Here is a 20,751-nt window from a genome sequence, read left to right as displayed (position 1 = left end):
GTTTTATTTTGACTCATGAGGTTAGATATTATTTTAATAATATTTATGATGGAGAAATGGCAGAAGAAATTAAGGAAAATATCGATCCCAACAAACTCCGCCTAGACCTATGTAATTCGCCGATGTATGCGAACCCTGAATTTATGTGCGAGAACTGGTCAGTCTTTATCCGGCATTTGCTCTACTTTAGAAACTCTATCAATTTATTTATAATATATATTAAAAATGGCTAATAACAACCAGAATAATTATAATAATCAATGCTATGCTCTTTTGAGTTTTAACAGTTGGTTTGATTGGAATTGTTTTCTTCTGATTCATATTTGACATACTATCAAGCATATTTGTTTTTCCAACTATCCCTCAAGACATTTTAAATTCACAGTAGCGTTGATATAGTCTTCCAAGAGCCATACATTTCTGCCTTCCGAGAAAGTTCACCCCTAACATATGTACTGGAATACAGCTTCACAGAAGTCAATCGAATTGACACTCTGACCCATCTTCGGTGAAGGGCCTCATGATTTCGCTATTTAGAATCGATAATCCTTCTGTGCCCTGCCCTGTACCCCCCCACCCCGGCCGTCGCGCTGCTCTGCGCTGCGGTGATGGGATCCTTACACAACATCATCTCATACCACTCAGACCACTAAACTCTTTCCGCAGTCAGTCGTACCGGAGCCGACCGGAACGATGCGATGGCACGGATTTTGGGGCTTTGCTCGATGTGACTTCCACACGCCGCGCCCGCCTCCGTCCGTCCGATGGCTCCTGGCGCGCATATTAGTTTGACGAGGGTCGACGCGCTGAAAATGCCGCTCGATTTTCCTGTGGTCAATCTGGTGCAGGTTTTCGCACAGCTTGAACACACAACTACTATACTGGTGTTGCCCGTTAGCCGAGCCGAGCTTACCTGAGAAGTCATAATTTGCTCCTTGCGTGTTTTTGGCGTTTGCGCTGCCAAGCCTAGAGTAGGTGGTAGTGAAGGACGTTCTTTGCCGTGCTTTTGCAGTCGTCATTTTCCGTTTACGCTCCATTTGATCGATAAAATTAAATCAGGAGTCCATTATACCGCTGACATTTACGCTAGCCTCAAATAGTATGACGATGGCGATGGCCCAGGCATACCGAAGGATATGAGGTTGAGAATGGCCTGCTGCTGCAGATCTAATTGCGGCTCGGTTTTGTACCGGTATCAGCGTTCGTCCGACGACGGTCCTGTGAAAAAGGGTGGACTTTCAATTAGTGATTTTAGGGCGGAAAATATTCCGTCGTACACAGACAGTCGTACTACCCCCGAGCGAAGTTGTTTTTTTTTTCACTCTTTGTAAGAGCATCGTTTGCGGGTTGGATTCAATTATTTGGATGTTGCGGTAGCTATATCCATACAGGCTTTATTTCCCATTTCCCACTGGGGGCTGGGAGGGTTACGCTGCGGAAGGATTATTTTTCCTCGTTTTTCACGTAGAGAAAAGGCTATGCTATCTCCTCTGTTAATCGTGATCTAGAGAGCCGGATATATGGCGGTATGTGGTTGTTAATATGACAAAAGGCAGGGTAGATTTTTAGTGATACAGGACACTAGTTGGGCAAACGTATATGTATATGTATGGATTTATTTAAGCAACAAAATTTTGATTAAATCATCTTAGAGAGGAGGGAATCATTCGTTTGTTGCAATTTTATTCAAATAGCAAACAATAAAAAATTTACGGCGATAAGAATTTCTTTATAATGTTAATGATGTAAGCAGAATTTCATTTACTAAGAGCTAAAATTTTCTCGCTTTTGTTAAAATTTGTGTAACACTTCAATTACGTAGTCGTGCTAACGTAAGAACTAGAATGACTCTTAACACTATCTGAAAAAATATTTACCAACATATTAGAGATTATAAGTATATCAAATCTTTGAGAAAAGTTGCAAGTATTTTATTATAATACGCTACTATCTACTATATAACATCCTTGTTTGGATGGTAGGTAAAAACATTCCCATGATAGTTTATCATGTTTTCGTGGCTGGTGTCGTAGCTTGCTCCTTACATGCTTTACAGAAAGCTGAAACTTATACCTGTGCACCTTAAACTACAGATGCTGTGCGCGCCTCACGAACACTCTCTCATTCGAGGCACGATTTGTTGGCTTGGTCCAACTTTCAGCACTTTTACAGCAGCATTAGTGGCTGTATGTTAGTATTAATGTGGCGAATATTGCCTTCCAAGACGTTAATCGGCATATGCCCAACAATTATCATGGCATTACAAAAAATAATCCAATAGCGTTGAATCGTATGATCGCACGATTGGCTGATTCACAAGCCCATTACGCGAAAACATTCGTTGCGACAGACGCGGCATGTCGCGCCGTGTTGTTGAAACCGCAGCGACTCCACATTAAGGGCACTCAATTATGGTATAAAAAAACATTGATCATTACGCTGTTCACCGTTACGTCGCAACAAATTCAACATAACGGACGAAATGCTTCAATACCCAACAGAAGAGGAAACTGTTACGTTCTAGCTGGCAACATTTTTGAAGAAAAACGGACTAATGATTCTACCGGTCTTTAAAGTGCACCAAACAGTGACATTTTCAGAATGTAACAAACACGGTGATTGGCAATCGAGCGAACATTCTCTTCACTCAAAATGCGGCAAATTATTTAATGGTAGATTGTTTAATTTGACTTTGTTTATTTGTTTATTTATTTGTTATAAATCAATAGACCCAGATGCTTGCTTGAACACCATTTTTAGGAGCTGTTGTTCGGTATTCACACAACATGTGCCACCCATTGTACCCAGCCTTAGCGACACCTGCTGCACCTGCTCGTACACCGTTCTCACATACCCCGCCAAAAATGGTCGCAGGACGTGCAAAAACGGCCAGCACGTTTAAGTTCTCGTTGAGCATTGTCTACGCTTCAGCCCCGTAGGTGACTACCATTCTTATTAACGTTTTGTACATGATACATTTAGTACAAGGACAAAGCTTACCAGAAGGTCTTCTGAACCCCGGAATAAGCACGACTTCCTTCTGCGTATTTCTCAGCTGCAATTGTTATCCGACGTCATCAACGACCCGAGCTATACAAATTCGTCCACCATCCCGAATTCGTCCCCATCGATTACCACACTATTACCTACGCAAGCTGGTTCTTTATCGGTTCTCCTATTAATAAGTACTTGGTTAACAGCGAAACAGACAAATTTGCTGGATTTATTGAAGATCATGCCCGCACGTTTCATAACATCTTCTAGCACGATGTTGAACATTAAGTAGGAAATATCATCAACTTGTCGAAGTCCTCTCTGCGAGTTAAAAATGGGCTTGATCCATAGTTGCCTTATACAGTCTTGTCGATTTCCCGGAAGGTCATTTTTGTACATTATTTTCGATAACTCTTCACGGTTGATAGTATCAAATGCGGCCTTGAAATCTATGAATAGTTGATGCGTAGGGACTGAGTATTCGCGACACTGTTGGAAGATCTGCCGCAACACAAAGATGTGGCCTATTGTTGAGTGTTAAGTTTACGTTTGCCTCCCACGGACAGCGACTATTAACTGTAAGTGGTTGATGAGTTTGAATATTTGGGATTTTTGGTCATCGCCAGCAATCTTAATCAGCTCCAGGCCGTGGTTTCCTCTGCTGTACGAAGAAGTCGTCTCCATTCCACTCGGTCCATGGCCGCAATTCGCCAGCCACGTAGTCTACGTAGGGTCCGCTGATCGCCTTCCACTTGATCGATCCATCTTGCTCGCTGCGCGCCCAGCCGTCTCGTTCCAGTCGGATCGTTATTGAGAACTTTTTAACCGGGCAGTCGTCCGACATCCTCACGACATGCCCAGCCCATCGCAGGCGACCGATTTTTGCGGTGTGAGCGATGGGTGGTTCCCTAAGCAGCTGATGCAATTCATGGTTCATTCGCCTCCTCCACGTTCCGTCTTCCATCTGCACTTCGCCGTAGATGGTGCGCAACCTTCCGTTCGAAAACAGTAAGGGCGCGTTGGTCCTCCACGAGCATAGTCCATGTCTCGTGGCCGTAAAGGACTACCAGTCTAATCAGCATCTTGTAGATTGTTAACTTCGTACGGTGGCGAGTTTTGTTCGATCGCAGCGTCCTACGGAGTCCAAAGTAGGCACGATTTCCTGCCATAATGCGTCTTTGTATTTCTCTGCTGGTGTCGTTGTCTGCGGTAACCAGTGAGCCCAGATACACGAACTCTTCTACCACCTCGATGCCATACCGTCTAAATGAATCCGGGGAGGGAGGTCAGCATTCACTTCTCTAGAACCTCTTCCTTTCATGTATTTTGTTTTCGATACATTAATGAAGTCCAATCCGTTTGGCTTCAGCTACCAGTCCGATGTACGTTTCCACCATCCTCTCAAAGGTACGTGTAATGATGTCAACGTCGTCAGCGAAACCAAGAAGCTGGACGGACTTCGTGAATATCGTGCCACTCGTGTCTATACCCGCTCTTCTTATCACACCCTCCAAAGCGATGTTAAACAGCAAACATGAAAGCCCATCACCTTGCCGTAACCCTCTTCGAGATCCAAAGGGACTCGAGACTGCAACTGATACTCGAACAACACACATTACTCGATCCATCGTCGCCTTGACCAATCGCGTTAGTTTATCCGGAAATCCGTAGTAGTGCATAATCTGCCATAGCTGATCTCGATCGATCGTGTCGTACGCCGATTTGAAGTCGATGAATAAATGATGCGTGGGCACGTTGTATTCGCGACATTTCTGCAACACTTGCCGAAGCGCGAAAATCTGGTCCGTGGTGGCACGGGCACCCATGAATCCCGCTTGATATTGCCCCACGAACTCCTTTGCAAATGGTGATAATCGACGACATAAAAGTTGGGAGAGTACCTTGTAGGCGGCGTTCAACAGTGTGATTGCGCGGTAATTGCAACAATCCAACTTGTCGTCCTTTTTGTAGTTCGGACACACGATGCCTTCCGTCCACTCCTCCGGTAGTAGCTCATCCTCCCAAATCTTGACAATGACCCAGTGCAGCGCTCTAGCCAGTGCGTCACCACCGTATTTCAGCAGCTCGCCGGGTAGCTGATCAGCCCCAGCCGCTTTATTGTTCTTCACCGCCAGTAATAAATAATACGAGTAAGGAGAACGCTGCATGCAAGTTAGAAGTCGAGCCTACTTTTCGCTCTGAAATACGCTTTGATCAAGGAGTATATGCCTACGGTGGGTCGGCCATGTCGCAAGGATGCCGGAGGCCTGACGACTGTGAAGTGAAATCCGTTCTCTTCAAGAACCCCACCGGCACCAGGAGTAGAGGAGCTCAGCGTACTAGATGGTTCGATCAGGGTGAAGCCGACTTGCTAGAGCAATCAAGTACAATGGAGAGGAATTGTTGATACGGCAAGAGCCATCCCAGCGCTATGAAGAAGAAGAAGATGCTTTATTTTTATGAAATTTATCGTAAAAGCAATATCGTCCGCGAACTTCAGTTTAAGTTCATCGTTGACACCTGATTTCAGAATGTTGGCCCAAGAATGATGCCTTGCATATGTGTCTGCTTCCATCAAGAATCTTACTAACAAGTGGCCCTAATGAGGCATCCTACCTAAATACATACAGCATTCTAAATGCCTAAATGTGCATACTTTGTAGTACTGTGTTGTTTACACTCTATTTTTATCGCGGTCAGTATTTCGAAAATTGGAAAAAATGGCGTCACCAGAAAAGCAACGTCACGAATTTACGTCAAGGCGGACTTCCGGCAGCTTCTGGGGCTACTGTACTTCACCGCCCAGCACAAGTTTGATGTTCCGGAGGAAGTAAGGATGCAGTAACTTTCAAAGTTTGCCAAGAAATACATGATTTGGCAAGCGATCTGCTCCTGTGGCAAACGGAGTGCGCCTTTCGTGACTACCGGGACTGGGTAGTGCGCAGAGAGCGCTCTGGGTGTACCGCTCAGTGTAAACTGGGAGCGCGCCGTAAATACTTAAGATAGAGCAATACTTAGTTAAGCAATCTTATGGATAATAAGCGACTCTATAAATGCCCCATACATAACATTTTCGAATTTTGTTTGACTGAGGTGTTACAGCTAAAAAAGCAAAATAGATGCACTGAGTGCAGGACAGCCCTGACTGGCAGTATTAGTAAATAAATACATTAAATTCGAACATAAATGTTCTAATTATTGCAACTTGGACACATTCAAGAACCGTACTTACTTCAGTCAAGAGTTTGGGTTTACCATTAAATGGGACCAAAAACTGATCTGAAAAACGGTCATTTTGACTCATTTTAATGGGAACCCGAAAATGGCTCAAAGATGGCTGGATAAATGGCTGTCTTTCGATGCATGTATTGTTTTGTGCCTTAAAAATGCATCTGTATTGGCCTCGCATGCTTTTACCACGTAATCAGTGCTTCCAGTGCTGTTATAATTTCCTAAAACTTGAAATTCCATTTATCGATCCGCTATATATCAACAAACGCTCAGCAAAACATAATTGCTAATGGAAAATCCCCGAAAAACAGCACCACGGTCTCAAAGTTTCGCCACATCAATGAGCTTTTAAAGAGCTTTCAACTTTTGCCGCATCGATAAGCTTAGAGTGATGTAAACAAACGATCAGTTGACCAGGAATCAAAAACTGGCCTTCAATGCAAACGGATTAATTAACTATCCTATTGAACCTATGCATTATTCAGTTGCTGCTGGTAATCCTAAATGCATCGGAATGTCTTGATAAAGAAAACAAACTATATTTCGGGATGTTCGTAGTCGGTGCGGTTGGCTGCGGATCAGCTGTGTTTATGTTTGCAAGCTCCGCTATTTGACATGTATTACCAATACTTATGCAACATTCAAATAAACGTTTTGGTTTTTAACGAACACATGAGATGTATAGTACAGTGTTTGTACAGTGCACTAACACAATAACGTTAGCCACTTTCGGTTTCTCCTTAACGACCGGAATTGTAAAGTAAATTTCTCATAGAGGATTTCGAGTAAGAAAACCAGACAAAACTAATTTTAGATGGGTTTATTCAAATTTCTGCATCATACCCCAGAAACTTGGGTAATCCATTCGCGCACGGCTGAAACACGAGCATATACTCCGGGAAACTTTGGTTGAGCGCATCCTTTCCCCCAGGAAACCACTCCGACCAATTTACCGTTTACAACCAGTGGACCACCGGAATCTCCCTGACAGGAATCCTTACCTCCAGCGGCGTACCCGGCACAGATCATTCGTTCCGTCACGGGGTTTGATGAAGCATATGCAGTCTTACATTTCAACTGGTTAACTGACGGTACATTAACTGCCCGCAGTAGCTGTGAACTCTCCTCGAAGCTTCTGGTATCACCCCAACCGGAAATAGTGCACATTGAACCGTCCTCAAGAACTTCCCCTGTCTCCGGAAGGGCAATTTTTTGAATTCGACGTGTGTAACCTATACTTTCGGCTAGTTCCAGCAGAGAATAATCGTAGTCTGTTGTTTCCTTGTTGTACTGCGGATGGGGAGTCACAGACTGAACTTTGACGACTACACCGCCAACGGAACGAACGGTAGAACCGATCCGTACAGTGTAAGGCAACGAAGTTCTGGTTGTACAGTGAGCAGCAGTTAGAACCCACCGGGATGCGATAATGGATCCTCCGCAAATGTGTCGGCCATTGATCTGAAGTGAGACTTGGTAGGGAACGTCAGCGATGTCGACCCGGAATCCTCCGACGATTTTCCCGGTCGAAAGCGATGCGGCTGTCAATTGATAAGTAATATTTTTTTTAGTTATTGTTTCAATAGTAAATAATATAGATTAACCGTTGATCGTCCCAAGAAAGGCGATGAAAGTGACAAAAAGTGTTTTCATCATATTCGTACAGGTTTAATTTCTAGTGAACCAAAGCTTTGAAACAATCGATAATTCTGACGGAAGAGAGTTCGGCTCGCGATGGTTTTATACTAGATTTTGTGAAGTGGTACTTCTGTTTGTCACGTTTAACAATGGTCGCATGTGCGTACTTGAACAGTAGTGATACTCCAAATGTTGTCATACTTTCCAATATACACACTTGGGGTTTTTCCTTTGCGTTAGGATAATCTTCCACTATCTAACTCGTGTATGATTTCCCGTCATCCGCTACGAACAATACCTAGCACTCGATGGGAAACGCAATAAAAATCTTATTCTTTTGTGATTGTTTTGATATTTGTATACCTACTTTTACTGTCTAAACATATAGTTTCAGTGGAATAGTTTCACGCGCAGCTCTATTCGCTTTATTTTTATCATCTGATCTGAGTGTGATGTGAGTCTCTGTAGTTATCTGAGACATTTCGGATGTTTCTAGTAGATCTAGTAGAAATTATTCCCAATAACATACAATAAAATTTATTTTTGGGAAAATATGAAGATTTAGGACTAACCACCTGATAAAATGCACATCAAACTTGAAAGTTTGCATAAGTTTTCCCAAATAAGTGGTAGACATGACAGTTTTAATTTATGCAACAACATATTTTACGAATTGATGACATACTCTTCGGGGTGCCCTCTCGTTGTGGCGTTTTAGATAAGCTAAAATAGAATTTCTCTCTAAGGTGGAATGCAATCGAAATCTTTGGGTCTTGCTTTGATGCTTCATGATCCATTATTCGTTGATTATAAACGCCATAGCGATGGTGGGCGGTGTGATGCATACCGCCGTACCTAGCTAGAGCTGCACCAGCACATGGCTTATGTAAATATGTGATCCTGACCCAATTTCCGAGTGTTTCTGTATCCTGCTTTCCTCTTCATGCATCTCTGCCTTCTACCGACCTACACAAAGTAGTTTATGTTCTGCTGGATATTATGGCGATGGTGGATGCATGAGCTTTTCTCGGACCTAGATTCAGCAGGAGCAGCAGCAGTAGCAGCTCGTCGTGAAATACAATGATGGCAGCGTACAATGGAAATTTTCCAGTCTTTCCTAGTGCAATTGACGAACGTCAGAATGTATGTACTCTTCAAGCACTGAGAATGTTCCATTAACGTTCCTGCTCTGGTATGTAGAATTTTTATCCGCTTTTTGCGGTTGCACGGTGGGCTCGGGGAAGTAAGTTGATTCAAAATCAGCAATTAGCCATTATCATTAGGAATTGATGGCTATCATGGCTCTATCGTCCTTACAGGAAGATATTTTAGTTTGGATCACAAGATTTCGGTTGTTGATTGTCGATTTTGGCAATTTTAGACAGGCCTCGATGTATCATTCTACGCATACTTCAGGAACTCTAGTATTTAGTTTGTTGCGTCAAGCTAATTAACCAGAATTTTTCCAGTGTAACCATATTTGGAGGAACAAGAAGCTCTACTATGAAAGTTGTGTAGGGTATATCTGCTCGACTTGTTTACTTTGGTAATATAGAAGCCGAGCTCTTAGGATGCTGTCAATGAGACGTTGGCAGGGTCGGTGGTCTACGATACAACGTTTATCTTCAGCCGGTCCATCTCTTCTAGTGATCTCTTGGCATACTGGGCTGAGGTCGGGTTTGACCAAAAGACGGCATCCTACTTCGCGTAATACTTCTTGATGAAGGTGGTAACTTCCAGCAGGCACTTCGTACTGAATACCTCCCCGTTCACCGTATGTCCCGAAGAAAAGAACAACGACTTGGACGTTTCCTTTTCGCTGATCATTAGTCATAGAAGGGACCTTCTCCAGGTGTCACTTTGCTCGACTAGTTTGACTATAGAATTTGGACTCGATACGTTTCTGTCGCTTAACTCGACTAAGTCCACCGGTTGCCACTGAAAACAAAACTGAGTCGAGCCCTATAATGAGGAATTTTGCTCGACTCGACAGTGTGTAAGTCGAATCGAGTGTCATTTTTCTTGATTACTATTTCATTGTGTTATAGAAGTCGAGTTCTACACGATTTTGTCAAGCAACTCGGTAGAGTGGACTATTCAGTAAGGAAAACTGACTAGACTTCTGCAATACCGAGTTTCACTCGATTCTACTAGCATACTGGGAATCCATCGTCGTCACCGTCAGTATAGTTGTTCGTACTATTTCAACCAGTAGTCTCCTGTCCTGCTCGTTGGGCCATTTTGTTCCTAGTGCCGGCGGAGTTGTTGAAAAGCACCGTTTTCGTCGCACTGTCGTCCGGCATCCTTACGACGTGATCTGCCTATTGTAGCGCACCGACTTTCGCCAGTTATACGGTGGAAATCTAAGCAGTGCCTGTAGCTCGTAATTCATACGCCTCCACCGATCGCCGCTTTCAGTTTGTACTCCGCCAAATATCGTTCGCGAAATTTCGTAAAAATGTTCATATGAAGGGTATATTTCGATAAGAATGAAACATTCAGAATTTGCTATTCGACGAAGTAGATTTTGGTTATTGTCTTGTCTAGTCGTTAGTTGTCCCGCCTTGCTCTGAGTCGGCTTAGCCCCACCAGTAATAACCCGACTTAGATGTTGTTGCTGGGAAGACATCCGTACATTGGATTCTACTACATTATGCTCCGACCAGTCGTTGCATTGCTAAAGCTATGTCCACGACTAAGTCTAAAGCTAAATCCATGTTCATAAAGTTCATGCTCAAGCCTAACCTCAATCTGGAGCTTAATTCCATCCCGAATCCCAATCGTAAGCCCAATGCCTAGGCTTAACCCTAAGCCCAATCCCACATCCAAATCAAAAACCAATCCCAGGTTTAATCTCAGGCCCAATCCAAAATCCTGGTTCTAGTTGGACCTAGTGCAAGCCCATGCCCTAGCGCTAACCCTAGCCCTAGCCCGCAGTTTTTAGCTTTTAGCCCGTAGTTCCGAATCCCTAGCCTCTAGTCCTAACTCAAGCAATGACTTAAGCCCTTACCATAGTCCTATTCCTCGCTCTATTCCTAGTCGAAGTAGGTAAGCTAAATATACGGATTTACGCTAGCATTTCTAACTTTCAAAAATCGCCCGAATAACGCATGTATAAAAAATGGACTTATTTCTGATGACAAAAAAACTATAAAAGATAATTCATTAGAACAAATTCTCCTTTTATCGTACCTTTAATAAGCCTTTTATAAAAGGGAAGTTGGCCGGAATCTTACCCACAGTCGATAGATATCAGCATGTTCTTCAGCTCTATCGTAACCGTGGCGATCAGCTGCTTTCTGTTTTGGTCACAAAAATATTTGAGTAGATCTTTCGTTTAAGGTTCGCTCAAAATCGAAAAATTATATCGGTCGCAGCTGGGGGACGTTGGCAGGGTCGGTGGTCTTCGATACAATGTTTATCTTCAGCCGGTCTAGTGATTTCTTGGTATACTGGGCTGGGGTCGGGTTTGACCAAAAGACGGCATCCTACTTCGCGTGATACTTCTTGATGAAGGTGGTAACTTCCGGCAGGCACTTCGTAATGAATACCTTCCCGTTCACCACACGCTCTGACTTGGACAATGACTTGACAATGACTTGGACATTCCCTTTTCGCTGATCATTAGTCATAGAAGGGACCTTCTTCGGGAACTTGGTGAGGGAGATATATTTGATGTTTTCGCTTACGTAAAATACCTAGACTCCTGTCGTTCGTTACCGTCCAGCGACAAGTAGGTCTCGTCATCCCTTATAATTAACCACGGCATCGTTTTTCGCCGGAAGTTGTTTTTCACCAGCAGGGACCGAAATGGTTACATTTTTTATTTGCCAGTATGCAGTGTCATGTAAGAATCCCAGCCAATACTGTCGCTTCGGATTGTTTCTGTATCGAGAGAGCCTATCTCTTGATGCGTTGAAACTAGCTCGAATACGTACATGATTTTTTTTCCTGTATGGACTCATCACTGCGACCATTATGATTAGATCTATTGTGATATCGCCCGGGTGTTTGTTGTATAACCCGCACTGCATTTATTTTGGCTATAGTCGCTATTGAGTGAGCGATATGCTTATTGAATTTTTTTATGCGTGCTTGTGTGTAATTGGGTACCCTTCTATCAATACTTTACTCTACTTTACCCACCTCGTTCCACATGACAGCGCACAGTCCCCAATTATAGTCATCCCTGGCGTAGCAAACCAGTGCATTTTTACTATAAGGGTCTCATTTTTGCACTGTCAATAGGCCATATCGGGATAATATAGAACTCAGCATGAAGGAAGAGCGATGAGGGGCCTGAGAATAAACCCATGCTAAAGTCACTTTGACATCGAATGGCCTGATTCTACTAAGATTCGAACCCATGACCATTCGCTTGTCAAAGCAGACTCGGTAACCTTGCGGCTACAGAGCCCCTCTTACGTACATGATAATAAGCAAACATTCTTATTTGCACTGTGACCAGTCGCAGAAAGTGTCACAGTATAGAAATGACAGGCATTCGCCGCTTTTTACTTACAGTACTAGCTGGAATAGTATGGACAAGCTGGATAGAGAATAATGTGTAATTATTGATGCGTTTTTCACCTGAACTTTATGTAATGAAAATTGTTGCATTATGGTACGGTCTTGTGGCTGACCACTACTTTAAAGATCTTGTAAGAATAGATGCAGTAGAGTTGGTTTTCAATTTTGGAAACATTCTTCTTTGAATTTTGGGGACAAGCTGTAGACATACGAAAGAAGCAGCAAACGAGAATATCAAAAACCTGTACACCTTTTGTCATGCATGGTGCTAGAATATTGAAGCGTGTCCTTGCCGCTCCAAAGTGTGTACGACACGACGAGCAAGCGATGTAATCGTTATTCTGGTATTTCTTCTTGATGCGTGTGTACTAGAAATCTGCCGAATGACTGGTCGCAAGAAATAATGTCAAATGTCTTCAGATTTTGGTCACCAACCAGTACATTTTACGTCCCTGTTCACCAGTACCTTGAGTCGACCCTTCGGGATAATTCCTTACAACTCAGACAGGGCCAGTTGACCAGTTTCGACTGACGTTTCCGCAGAAAAATGGTTCATTTTGGCCAGGTACTGGTTGCTCCGACCTCCCGGTCCAAGGCGCGAAACGATGGGGCCTCCTTGCTCTCGGTCTTCCTCTTCTGCTTCTGCTGCAAATTACAGTCGTGCAGCTTCATTGGGTAGCTGGATCTAAGTTTCCGTTAAATGCTCTCGTCTTTCTCCAGCAGAAGAGAGAAGATATTGTAAATACCGGAACGGCATATTAATATCTGGCAGACACGAAGTGCCTCACGAGGTGGATTCTTCGCTCTGGAATGGGGCTGGCAATACGAACAAAGCATCGAGCGTAGTTATTTGACTGTTTTCGCCATCACTGTTGTAAATCAACTGACAACGTTGTCAACTTTTTCTGTTCACAACAAAGTTGCTACGATTGGCCATTCATCAGGCGACAGGACAATCGTATGTGCATAAAAAATCGCTAAAATCGGTCCATTTTTCATACATACATTAAGGTTACTACTACTTTCCCACTCGAGAACCGGAGTGGCTCTTGTCGTATCAAGAGTTCCTTTCCATTTTTCTCGGTTCTGGGCTACTCGTCGCCGATTCGTTGCGCGTCTCGACACACGCAAGTCGGCTTCAACGTTGCACAGTGGGACTATTCTGGAAAAAGGCGGTCAAAAGTCTTTTCTCGCTTTTCCTGACGTTTTCGAGCTTAGGTGTCTTAGGAGAAGTTTCATAAAAAAGTATTCTGCATCTAATGACATTTTCATATAATTGGATATCAAAGGGATAACAAATTTGAAAAAATTAATTTTTTATAGAAACTAGATAGCATGGTCATGTGTTCGGCAAAGTTGTAGAACTTTGAATTTCATTAAACTTTGCCGTAGATACTAAGTATCTGCATCATATGGTTTGCGAGATATAATTGACTTTCTGTCGTGACCCTCTTAAAATCAGTTTTTTAAACTTCCTGTACACAAAACCTCATCTAACAGGTTCGACATGTTCTACAAACTTTTGGATACTATCAAAATACGTAACTTTCTGGAAGGTGTATATATCATATGTTGCTTTATTTGCTTTAAAAATGGATTTGAGGCATAAATTTTACCGTTTTTACAAGTAATTTTTTCCGTAAATAGGCAGCTACTGGCAACTAAAGTTAGCATCGCTTGAACCGCCATAGAATGTAGTATAAGTGTGCCAAAAAATTTTGGCCGGGTCTGGCCGGGCATTTTGGTTATTTCATTTATGAATTACATACATATATGCTGGTTTTAGTAAGTTATCAGGGTTTTATTATTCGTACATGTTCATAATAATTTCACAGGACCTCGTCCACGTCTGTTTCGCTATCTGTTGCAGAATTATTTTCGTTCTGGGATTATTGTAAAAGTTTGTATGCTGTTGGTAACAACCGCATTGATTTTTTTTACTGTTGGTCTTCTTAAAGTCGAAATCAATGGATCCGACGTCATTAAAAATATTCTGAAAACATCTTCGTTTGTCGATATTGTCGTTAATTCACGGTAATAGAAAAAATAATAGATGCAGCTGTTCTACCAGTCGGTCGTCTTTCGGAAGAACCGCAAGAGTGCCGTATCAAAGACATAAAGCGTGCACGTAAATGTTCAAGGTATGTTAACAGTAATTAATCATGATTTTATGTAATTATTGAAATAATCTGATTTCTGAACAGAATATCGTCAAACGAAAATGTTTTCAAAAAATTGTTAATGACGTCGGATCCATTGTTTTCGACTTTAAGAAGACCAACAGTAAAAAAATCAATGCGGTTGTTACCAACAGCATACAAACTTTTACAAAAATCCCAGAACGAAAATAATTCTGCAACAGATAGCGAAACAGACGTGGACGAGGTCCTGTGAAATTATTATGAACATGTACGAATAAAAAAATCCTGATAACTTACTAAAACCAGCATATATGTATGTAATTCATAATTGAAATAACCAAAATGCCCGGTCAGACCCGGCCAAAATTTTTTGGCACACTTATACTACATTCTATGGCAGTTCAAGCGATGCTAACTTTAGATGCCAGTAGCTGCTTATTTACGGAAAAAATTAGTTGTAAAAACGGTAAAATTTATGCTTCAAATCCATTTTTAAAGCAAATAAAGCAACGTATGATATATACACCTTCTAGAAAGCTACGTATTTTGATAGTATCCAAAAGTTTGAAGAACATGTCGAACCTGTTAGATGAGGTTTTGTGTACAAGAAGTTTAAAAAACTGATTCTAAGGGGGTCACGAAAGAAAGTCAATTATATCTCGCAAACCATATGATGCAAATACATAGTATCTTCGGCAAAGTTTAATGAAATTCAAAGTTCTACAAGTTTGCCGAACACATGACCATGCTATCTAGTTTCTATAAAAAATTAATTTTTTCAAATTTGTTATCCCCTTAATATATAATTATATCAAAATGTCATTAGTTGCAGAATACTTTTCTATGAAACTTCTCCTAAGACACCTAAGCTCGAAAACGTCAGGAAAAGCGAGAAAAGACTTTTGACCGCCTTTTTCCAGAATGGTCCCACTGTGCGTTGGGTCCCTCTATTCCTGGAGCCGGTGGGGTTTTTGAAAAGAACGGATTTCACTCCACAGTCGTCCGGCATCCTTGCGACGTGGTCGGCCCACCGTAGTCTCCCAACTTTCGGTAGGTGTATGATGGGAATCTGTCCAAGTAGCGCATGCAACTTGTAGTTCATACGCCTACACCACTCTTCACGGTGTTCAAAATACCGTTATTAAAAAATAAAATAGGCCATTTCAACGGAAAATGCCAGTTGGTTTCTATTATCATCCTACATCTCTGAGCCAATTTTAAAGAAAAATATATCGATGAATTTTTGAGTTACGCCCTTTTGAAGTTTTAAAGGGCAGATTGCTCATATAAAGTAAATAAAAATCTTCAATGACACTTTCAAAATGAACGTAAATCACAGCCGGTATTGATTTTTTATGGAACATATGCCCATTGCCGACCATTTTAGGAGTTTTACGCTGTGTTGGGACTAACCGGAAATGTTCCGGATAAAGTTATCACTGTGGGAAATAGCCAGTATCAAACATGAACAAGTACTTATCATGCGGCACCTCAAATTACGCCAGAATTTAAAAACTATATCACTGACAGTCAGATCAACTACCTAGCGCCACGTTGATTATATATGGACAAGTTCCGGGCACTTCCGGGAGCACCCAGACCAGTGGCTAGTTATGTTCATAAACAAAAACTTATCGTGTGGCACCTTAAATCACACTAGAATTCAATAACTAGATCAATGAAAGCCAAATTTACTATCTAGGCTCAAGTTTGGTCATATCTGGACATGTTTGGGGGACTCCGGAAAACCCTAGGAAATGACCAATTTCGAATATGAACAAAAGCTCATCATACGACACCTTAAATCACACCAAAACTTTTAAAATAGATCCAAGTAAGCCAAATTGAGTATCAAGAACCACAATGGCCAATTCCGAACATGTCTTTATTATCAAAAATGTACCACATTATGTTATTGACTTCCCAGGTGTTCCCGGGGTACCCCAAATATATCCAAATATGACCAAATCTAACCCTAGATAGCAGATTTGGCTTCCATTGATCTAGTTATTGAATGCTAGTGTCATTTAAAGTATCGCACGATAGGTTTTTGTTCATGGGCGAAATTGGCCACTTGTCTAGGTGTTCCCGGAAGTCTCCGGAACTTGTACAGATATAATCAACAGGATGCTAGGTAGTTGATTTGACTGTCAGTGATCTAGTTATTAAATTCTGGCGTAATTCGAGGTGTCGCATGATAAGTATTTGTTTATGTTCTATACTGGCCATTTCCCACAGCGATAACTTAATCCGGAACATTTCCGGTTAGTCCCAATACAGCGTAAAACTCCTAAAATGGTCGGCAATAGGCATATGTTGCATAAAAAATCAATACCGTCTGTGATTTACGTTCATTTTGGAAGTGTCATTGAAGATTTTTATTTACTTTATATGAGCAATCTGCCCTTTAAAACTTCAAAGGGGCGTAACTCAAAGATTCATCGATCGATTTTTTTAAAAATTGGCTCAGAGGTGCAGGATGGCAATACAAACCAACTGGCATTTTCCGTTTAAATGGCCTATTTTATTTTTTAATAACGGTTTTTTGAACACCGTGCTCTCCCCTATCCGTTTGTACTCCGCCAAAAATAGTCCGCAACAACTTTCTTGCTCTCTTGCTGAAGATCTTTCTTCTCGTTTCGGTGCCCGTTCGCCGGATCACACCTTCAATAGCGATATTGAATAACATACAGGACAGTCCATTTCCTTGCCGCAACCCTCTGCGCGATTCGAAAGGACTCGAGAGTGTCCCCGAAACGCACACGTAGCACGTCACTCGCTCCAGTGTCGCTTTGATCAGCCGCGTCAGTTTATCCGAAAAATCGTACTCGTGCATTATCTGCCATAGCTGTTTGCGTTCAACTGTATCGTATACTGCTCTGAAATCCACGAAAATATGATGCGTTGACATGTTGTACTACCGACGTTTCTGGAGGATTTATCGGAGAGTAAAAATTTGATCCGTAGCAGCACGGGCCCCTACAAAACCCGCCTGATATTGCCCTATGAATTCTCTTACTATTTGGGATAGATGACGCTACAAAATCTGGGAGAGCACCTTGTAGGCGGCATTGACCAGCGTAGTGCCGCGGTAGTTACAGCAATCTAGCCAATCGTCCTTCTCGTACATGGGTCCGACTACACCTTCCGTCCAGTCCTCCGGTAGTTTCTCTTCCTATCAAATCCTTGAAATTATCCAAAGAAGCATAAAGCTTGCTGTTGTAAAAAAGCAAAATCAGTCAGCTAGTTTTGTAACCTTGTTACCTTGTTTTACTGTCAGATCCAGATCGATTTGCTTTATAGCAACTATAATAAGATATCCAAAAGAATCAAAAATAGATTTTCAGCAGTTTCGGTAGTTTTGCAGCATATGCGCTTTAAATTTTATCGTGGGAATGGCAGGTGGATAAAATCAATGCGCTATCGATATTTTGCAAATTTTCAAAACCTATTTTAAAAACAAAATAAATGTATTCAATTAGGTAGTCTCAATTTATACCAAAATACAGTCTAGTTGCTTCCAGTGACATGAAATACGGTTGATAATACCTATCTTTGTACAACTTACACTTTGCTTTGATGAACTTTTGTTTGCGGGCTAAAAAACACTAGAATACTTGCATAAAAAATGTTTTCGGTGTTGAACTCTATTATTCTTCATGATAGCAGAATTAAATCTGTTAGGTCAGGGTGTTACCATGTTAATAGTACTATAACACTAACAGATTTATTTCAGTCTTACGAGCAACTACAATTGGATCAATTTTGTATTGGTACGCTATTGTATTGCTACGCCTGCTCGAGCAAACACTTCTAGTAAGTTTATAAGAGATATAGCATAGCCAACTAGTTTTATCGTGGTAATATAAGCAACCACAAAAAGCAACAAATCATTTAATCAAATCATCATGTAACAATCACAGTTTTATTACGATTTTATCGCGAACTGTAAGTATTTTTTGACTTCCATCATCTTGGTATTACTTAATACCATAACAAAACCAGAGGTTAGCATCAATGCCGCCATAAAACTCCAATAATAAGCAACATTTTACCGCTGCAACCCACCGTGTTCGAGCACTTCTTTCCAATAAACTGCACTGTTTGGGTGGAGCACTCTGCAAATATGCCAATGTTGCACTGCACTGGTGGCTGGTGAGCGGCTGGGAGGGCGTCTAGAGCTGGTGGTCGGTTCAGAGCGTCTGTTTTCTGCTCCATAGTGAAGCCAACAACGCGACGGAAGGGTGGTGGTTTGTTTTTCACCTGTACCCATAGTGTACTTGCCGCGCCACGAGTCTGGTGCTTGGGCAAGTATTTTTGCACACTATCTACTATGTATGTACGTATAGCTGTATGTACGTGCAACTCATGAGCTGTATATGGATCCGCGTTCCCAGCTTCGGTGTATGTTCTTCTCCACCAGTACTAATACCTGGCCACACAGTAGCTGTCGGTAGTACTACGTTGTTTTGCTTTCTACGGCGGGCATCTCAAACTCCCTCTCTGCTCCCCCATCCATGTTTACTGGTTCGGAATGGAGGCAGACATCGATCCCGCGTAGAATTTCTTGTTTTGACTAGGTCGGGTTCGGCAAGGTGTGCGTATTTGCTCCTATATGCTCCACTGACACATACTGTAGCAGCATTTGTGAATGCTTGCTTGGGCTGTAACAGTAGTAGTTACACAAGCGAAAAGGGGAGCTCAGCTCGGGGTTGGTATGCGAGACCCGAGACGAGATTTTTGCTAACTTGCGTCACACAATAAACCGCACCAGGCACAGGCAGGGTGAGTTCGCTCCGGTTCTCTCACTGGGCTGCGGACCGAACAAAACAGGAAGACAGAGCCGAACTTACACACGGCTGCGGGATGGCTCGAAGCGATCACAACAATTCGTACACCGCATGATGCCGTATCTCAGGCCAGCGTCGCAGTACGCAGTAACAGGGCGGCCGCCGCAAACGTAAGAGCAACTTCCGGCTCAGTAATTATGAATGAATTTTACTTTGTATAGGTACAGGCTATATTGGCGATGTTCCGGCAGTGTTATTTTACGCTGCCTAGTTGAGATAGTGTCACTGAAAATTATCGCGAGTGACCTAACCGGATAGTTAGATGTGCGATGATGCGATGGTGGGGGGCGCTCATCGTCTAGCCGGAGGTCGTCGAGGATCGTCGGCATTAAAGCAGCGCTGTTCGTAGTGGCTTCCATACTGATGACCATATCGTGTTGATAGGAGAAACGTTGCGTTGCGTTGGTTCGCAGTAAATTCGATTGCGGTGTACTGAGCAAACTGAATGGACAAATTTGTTGCATCAATTGGATGTATATTGCTCGCTGCTGTATTGTGTGTGAAATTAATGACGCGAAAGTGGCCTGATCGCACATTGGATTATTGTATTTCGAGTCTTTTCAAAATGAGCTCAGGCTCAGGCGAGATTATCGCGTTGGGTTTACGTAGCACAATTTGGGCGTGAAGAATGATTATTAGCTCGTTACTATTGTAATTTAATTGAGATAAAAGTTAAACAATTGTAATGTTTTCAACTCTTCAATACAATAATGGAAAAATTTAGGGTAATCAAAGTTATTTGAATCATAGATATCTCTATACCAAAATCTGAAGAATATTTTATATATATTGCTTTTAAACAAAACTACTACTACTTTTTTCGTCATTTTCAGCATGTCTAAGACGATAACGCCCTTGTATAAAGCTCGACATTTCTGCAGTGGACCTACCATAGGTCAAATGCTATGTTATGCGTGCTAAAGATCGTCCCAGAAAGTATGGATGCACCCTGTTTTAAGTAAAAATAAAACAAAAATGTTGGAAATTTAATTTTTATTAGATACTAGCTGACCCGACAAACTTCGTATTGCCACAAATTAAACTGTGTTGTACATAAATCGTGAATCTCGGATGACCTTTGTCACAATCTCGAGTTTTGCAAGTGTTTTAACATACAAATTTTCCTCACAGTAAAATAGAAAACAACTCCCCCCATTGCTTAGCCTGATAATATAAAGCGAATTGCATTTAAATATTCGCCATCAATACAAACCATTTCGTCGAATACCATTTTGCGGAACATCAGTTCTCGGTTGACCATAACGCGGAATATAGAGTTTCACAGAATACCATTTCGCGAAAAACCTTACGCGGGATGTACCATTTCACGGAAAATCTTTTCGTAGAAAGTACCATTTCGCAGGGGT

At 42.0% G+C, this 20,751-nt stretch overlaps 2 protein-coding genes across 2 annotated transcripts in view; one reads left to right on the top strand and one right to left on the bottom strand.

Moving 5' to 3' along the window:
* LOC128742338 (insulin receptor substrate 1) overlaps positions 1 to 20,751 on the top strand; it is a 461,417-nt gene that overhangs the window by 32,549 nt on the left and 408,117 nt on the right. The window lies entirely within an intron of this gene.
* Positions 7,063 to 7,881, bottom strand: LOC128742339 (trypsin 3A1-like). Its single transcript, XM_053838672.1, has 2 exons — positions 7,830 to 7,881; positions 7,063 to 7,766 (listed from the first exon to the last, which is right to left on the bottom strand). Exons 1-2 carry the CDS (start codon positions 7,879 to 7,881, stop codon positions 7,063 to 7,065), a joined length of 756 nt encoding a protein of 251 aa, XP_053694647.1.

This window comes from Sabethes cyaneus, chromosome 3 (genome assembly GCF_943734655.1).
Source record: "Sabethes cyaneus chromosome 3, idSabCyanKW18_F2, whole genome shotgun sequence".
NCBI lineage: Eukaryota > Metazoa > Arthropoda > Insecta > Diptera > Culicidae > Sabethes > Sabethes cyaneus.
This window is presented reverse-complemented; position numbering and strand designations above follow the sequence as displayed.

Bases quoted from the DNA above. Each gene is read 5' to 3' on its own strand.
- LOC128742339 (XM_053838672.1), bottom strand. From the start codon at position 7,881: ATGATGAAAACACTTTTTGTCACTTTCATCGCCTTTCTTGGGACGATC. The intron at 7,767-7,829 runs GTTAATCTATAT...ATCAATTGACAG, and splicing joins CTTTCTTGGGACGATCAACG to CCGCATCGCTTTCGACCGGG.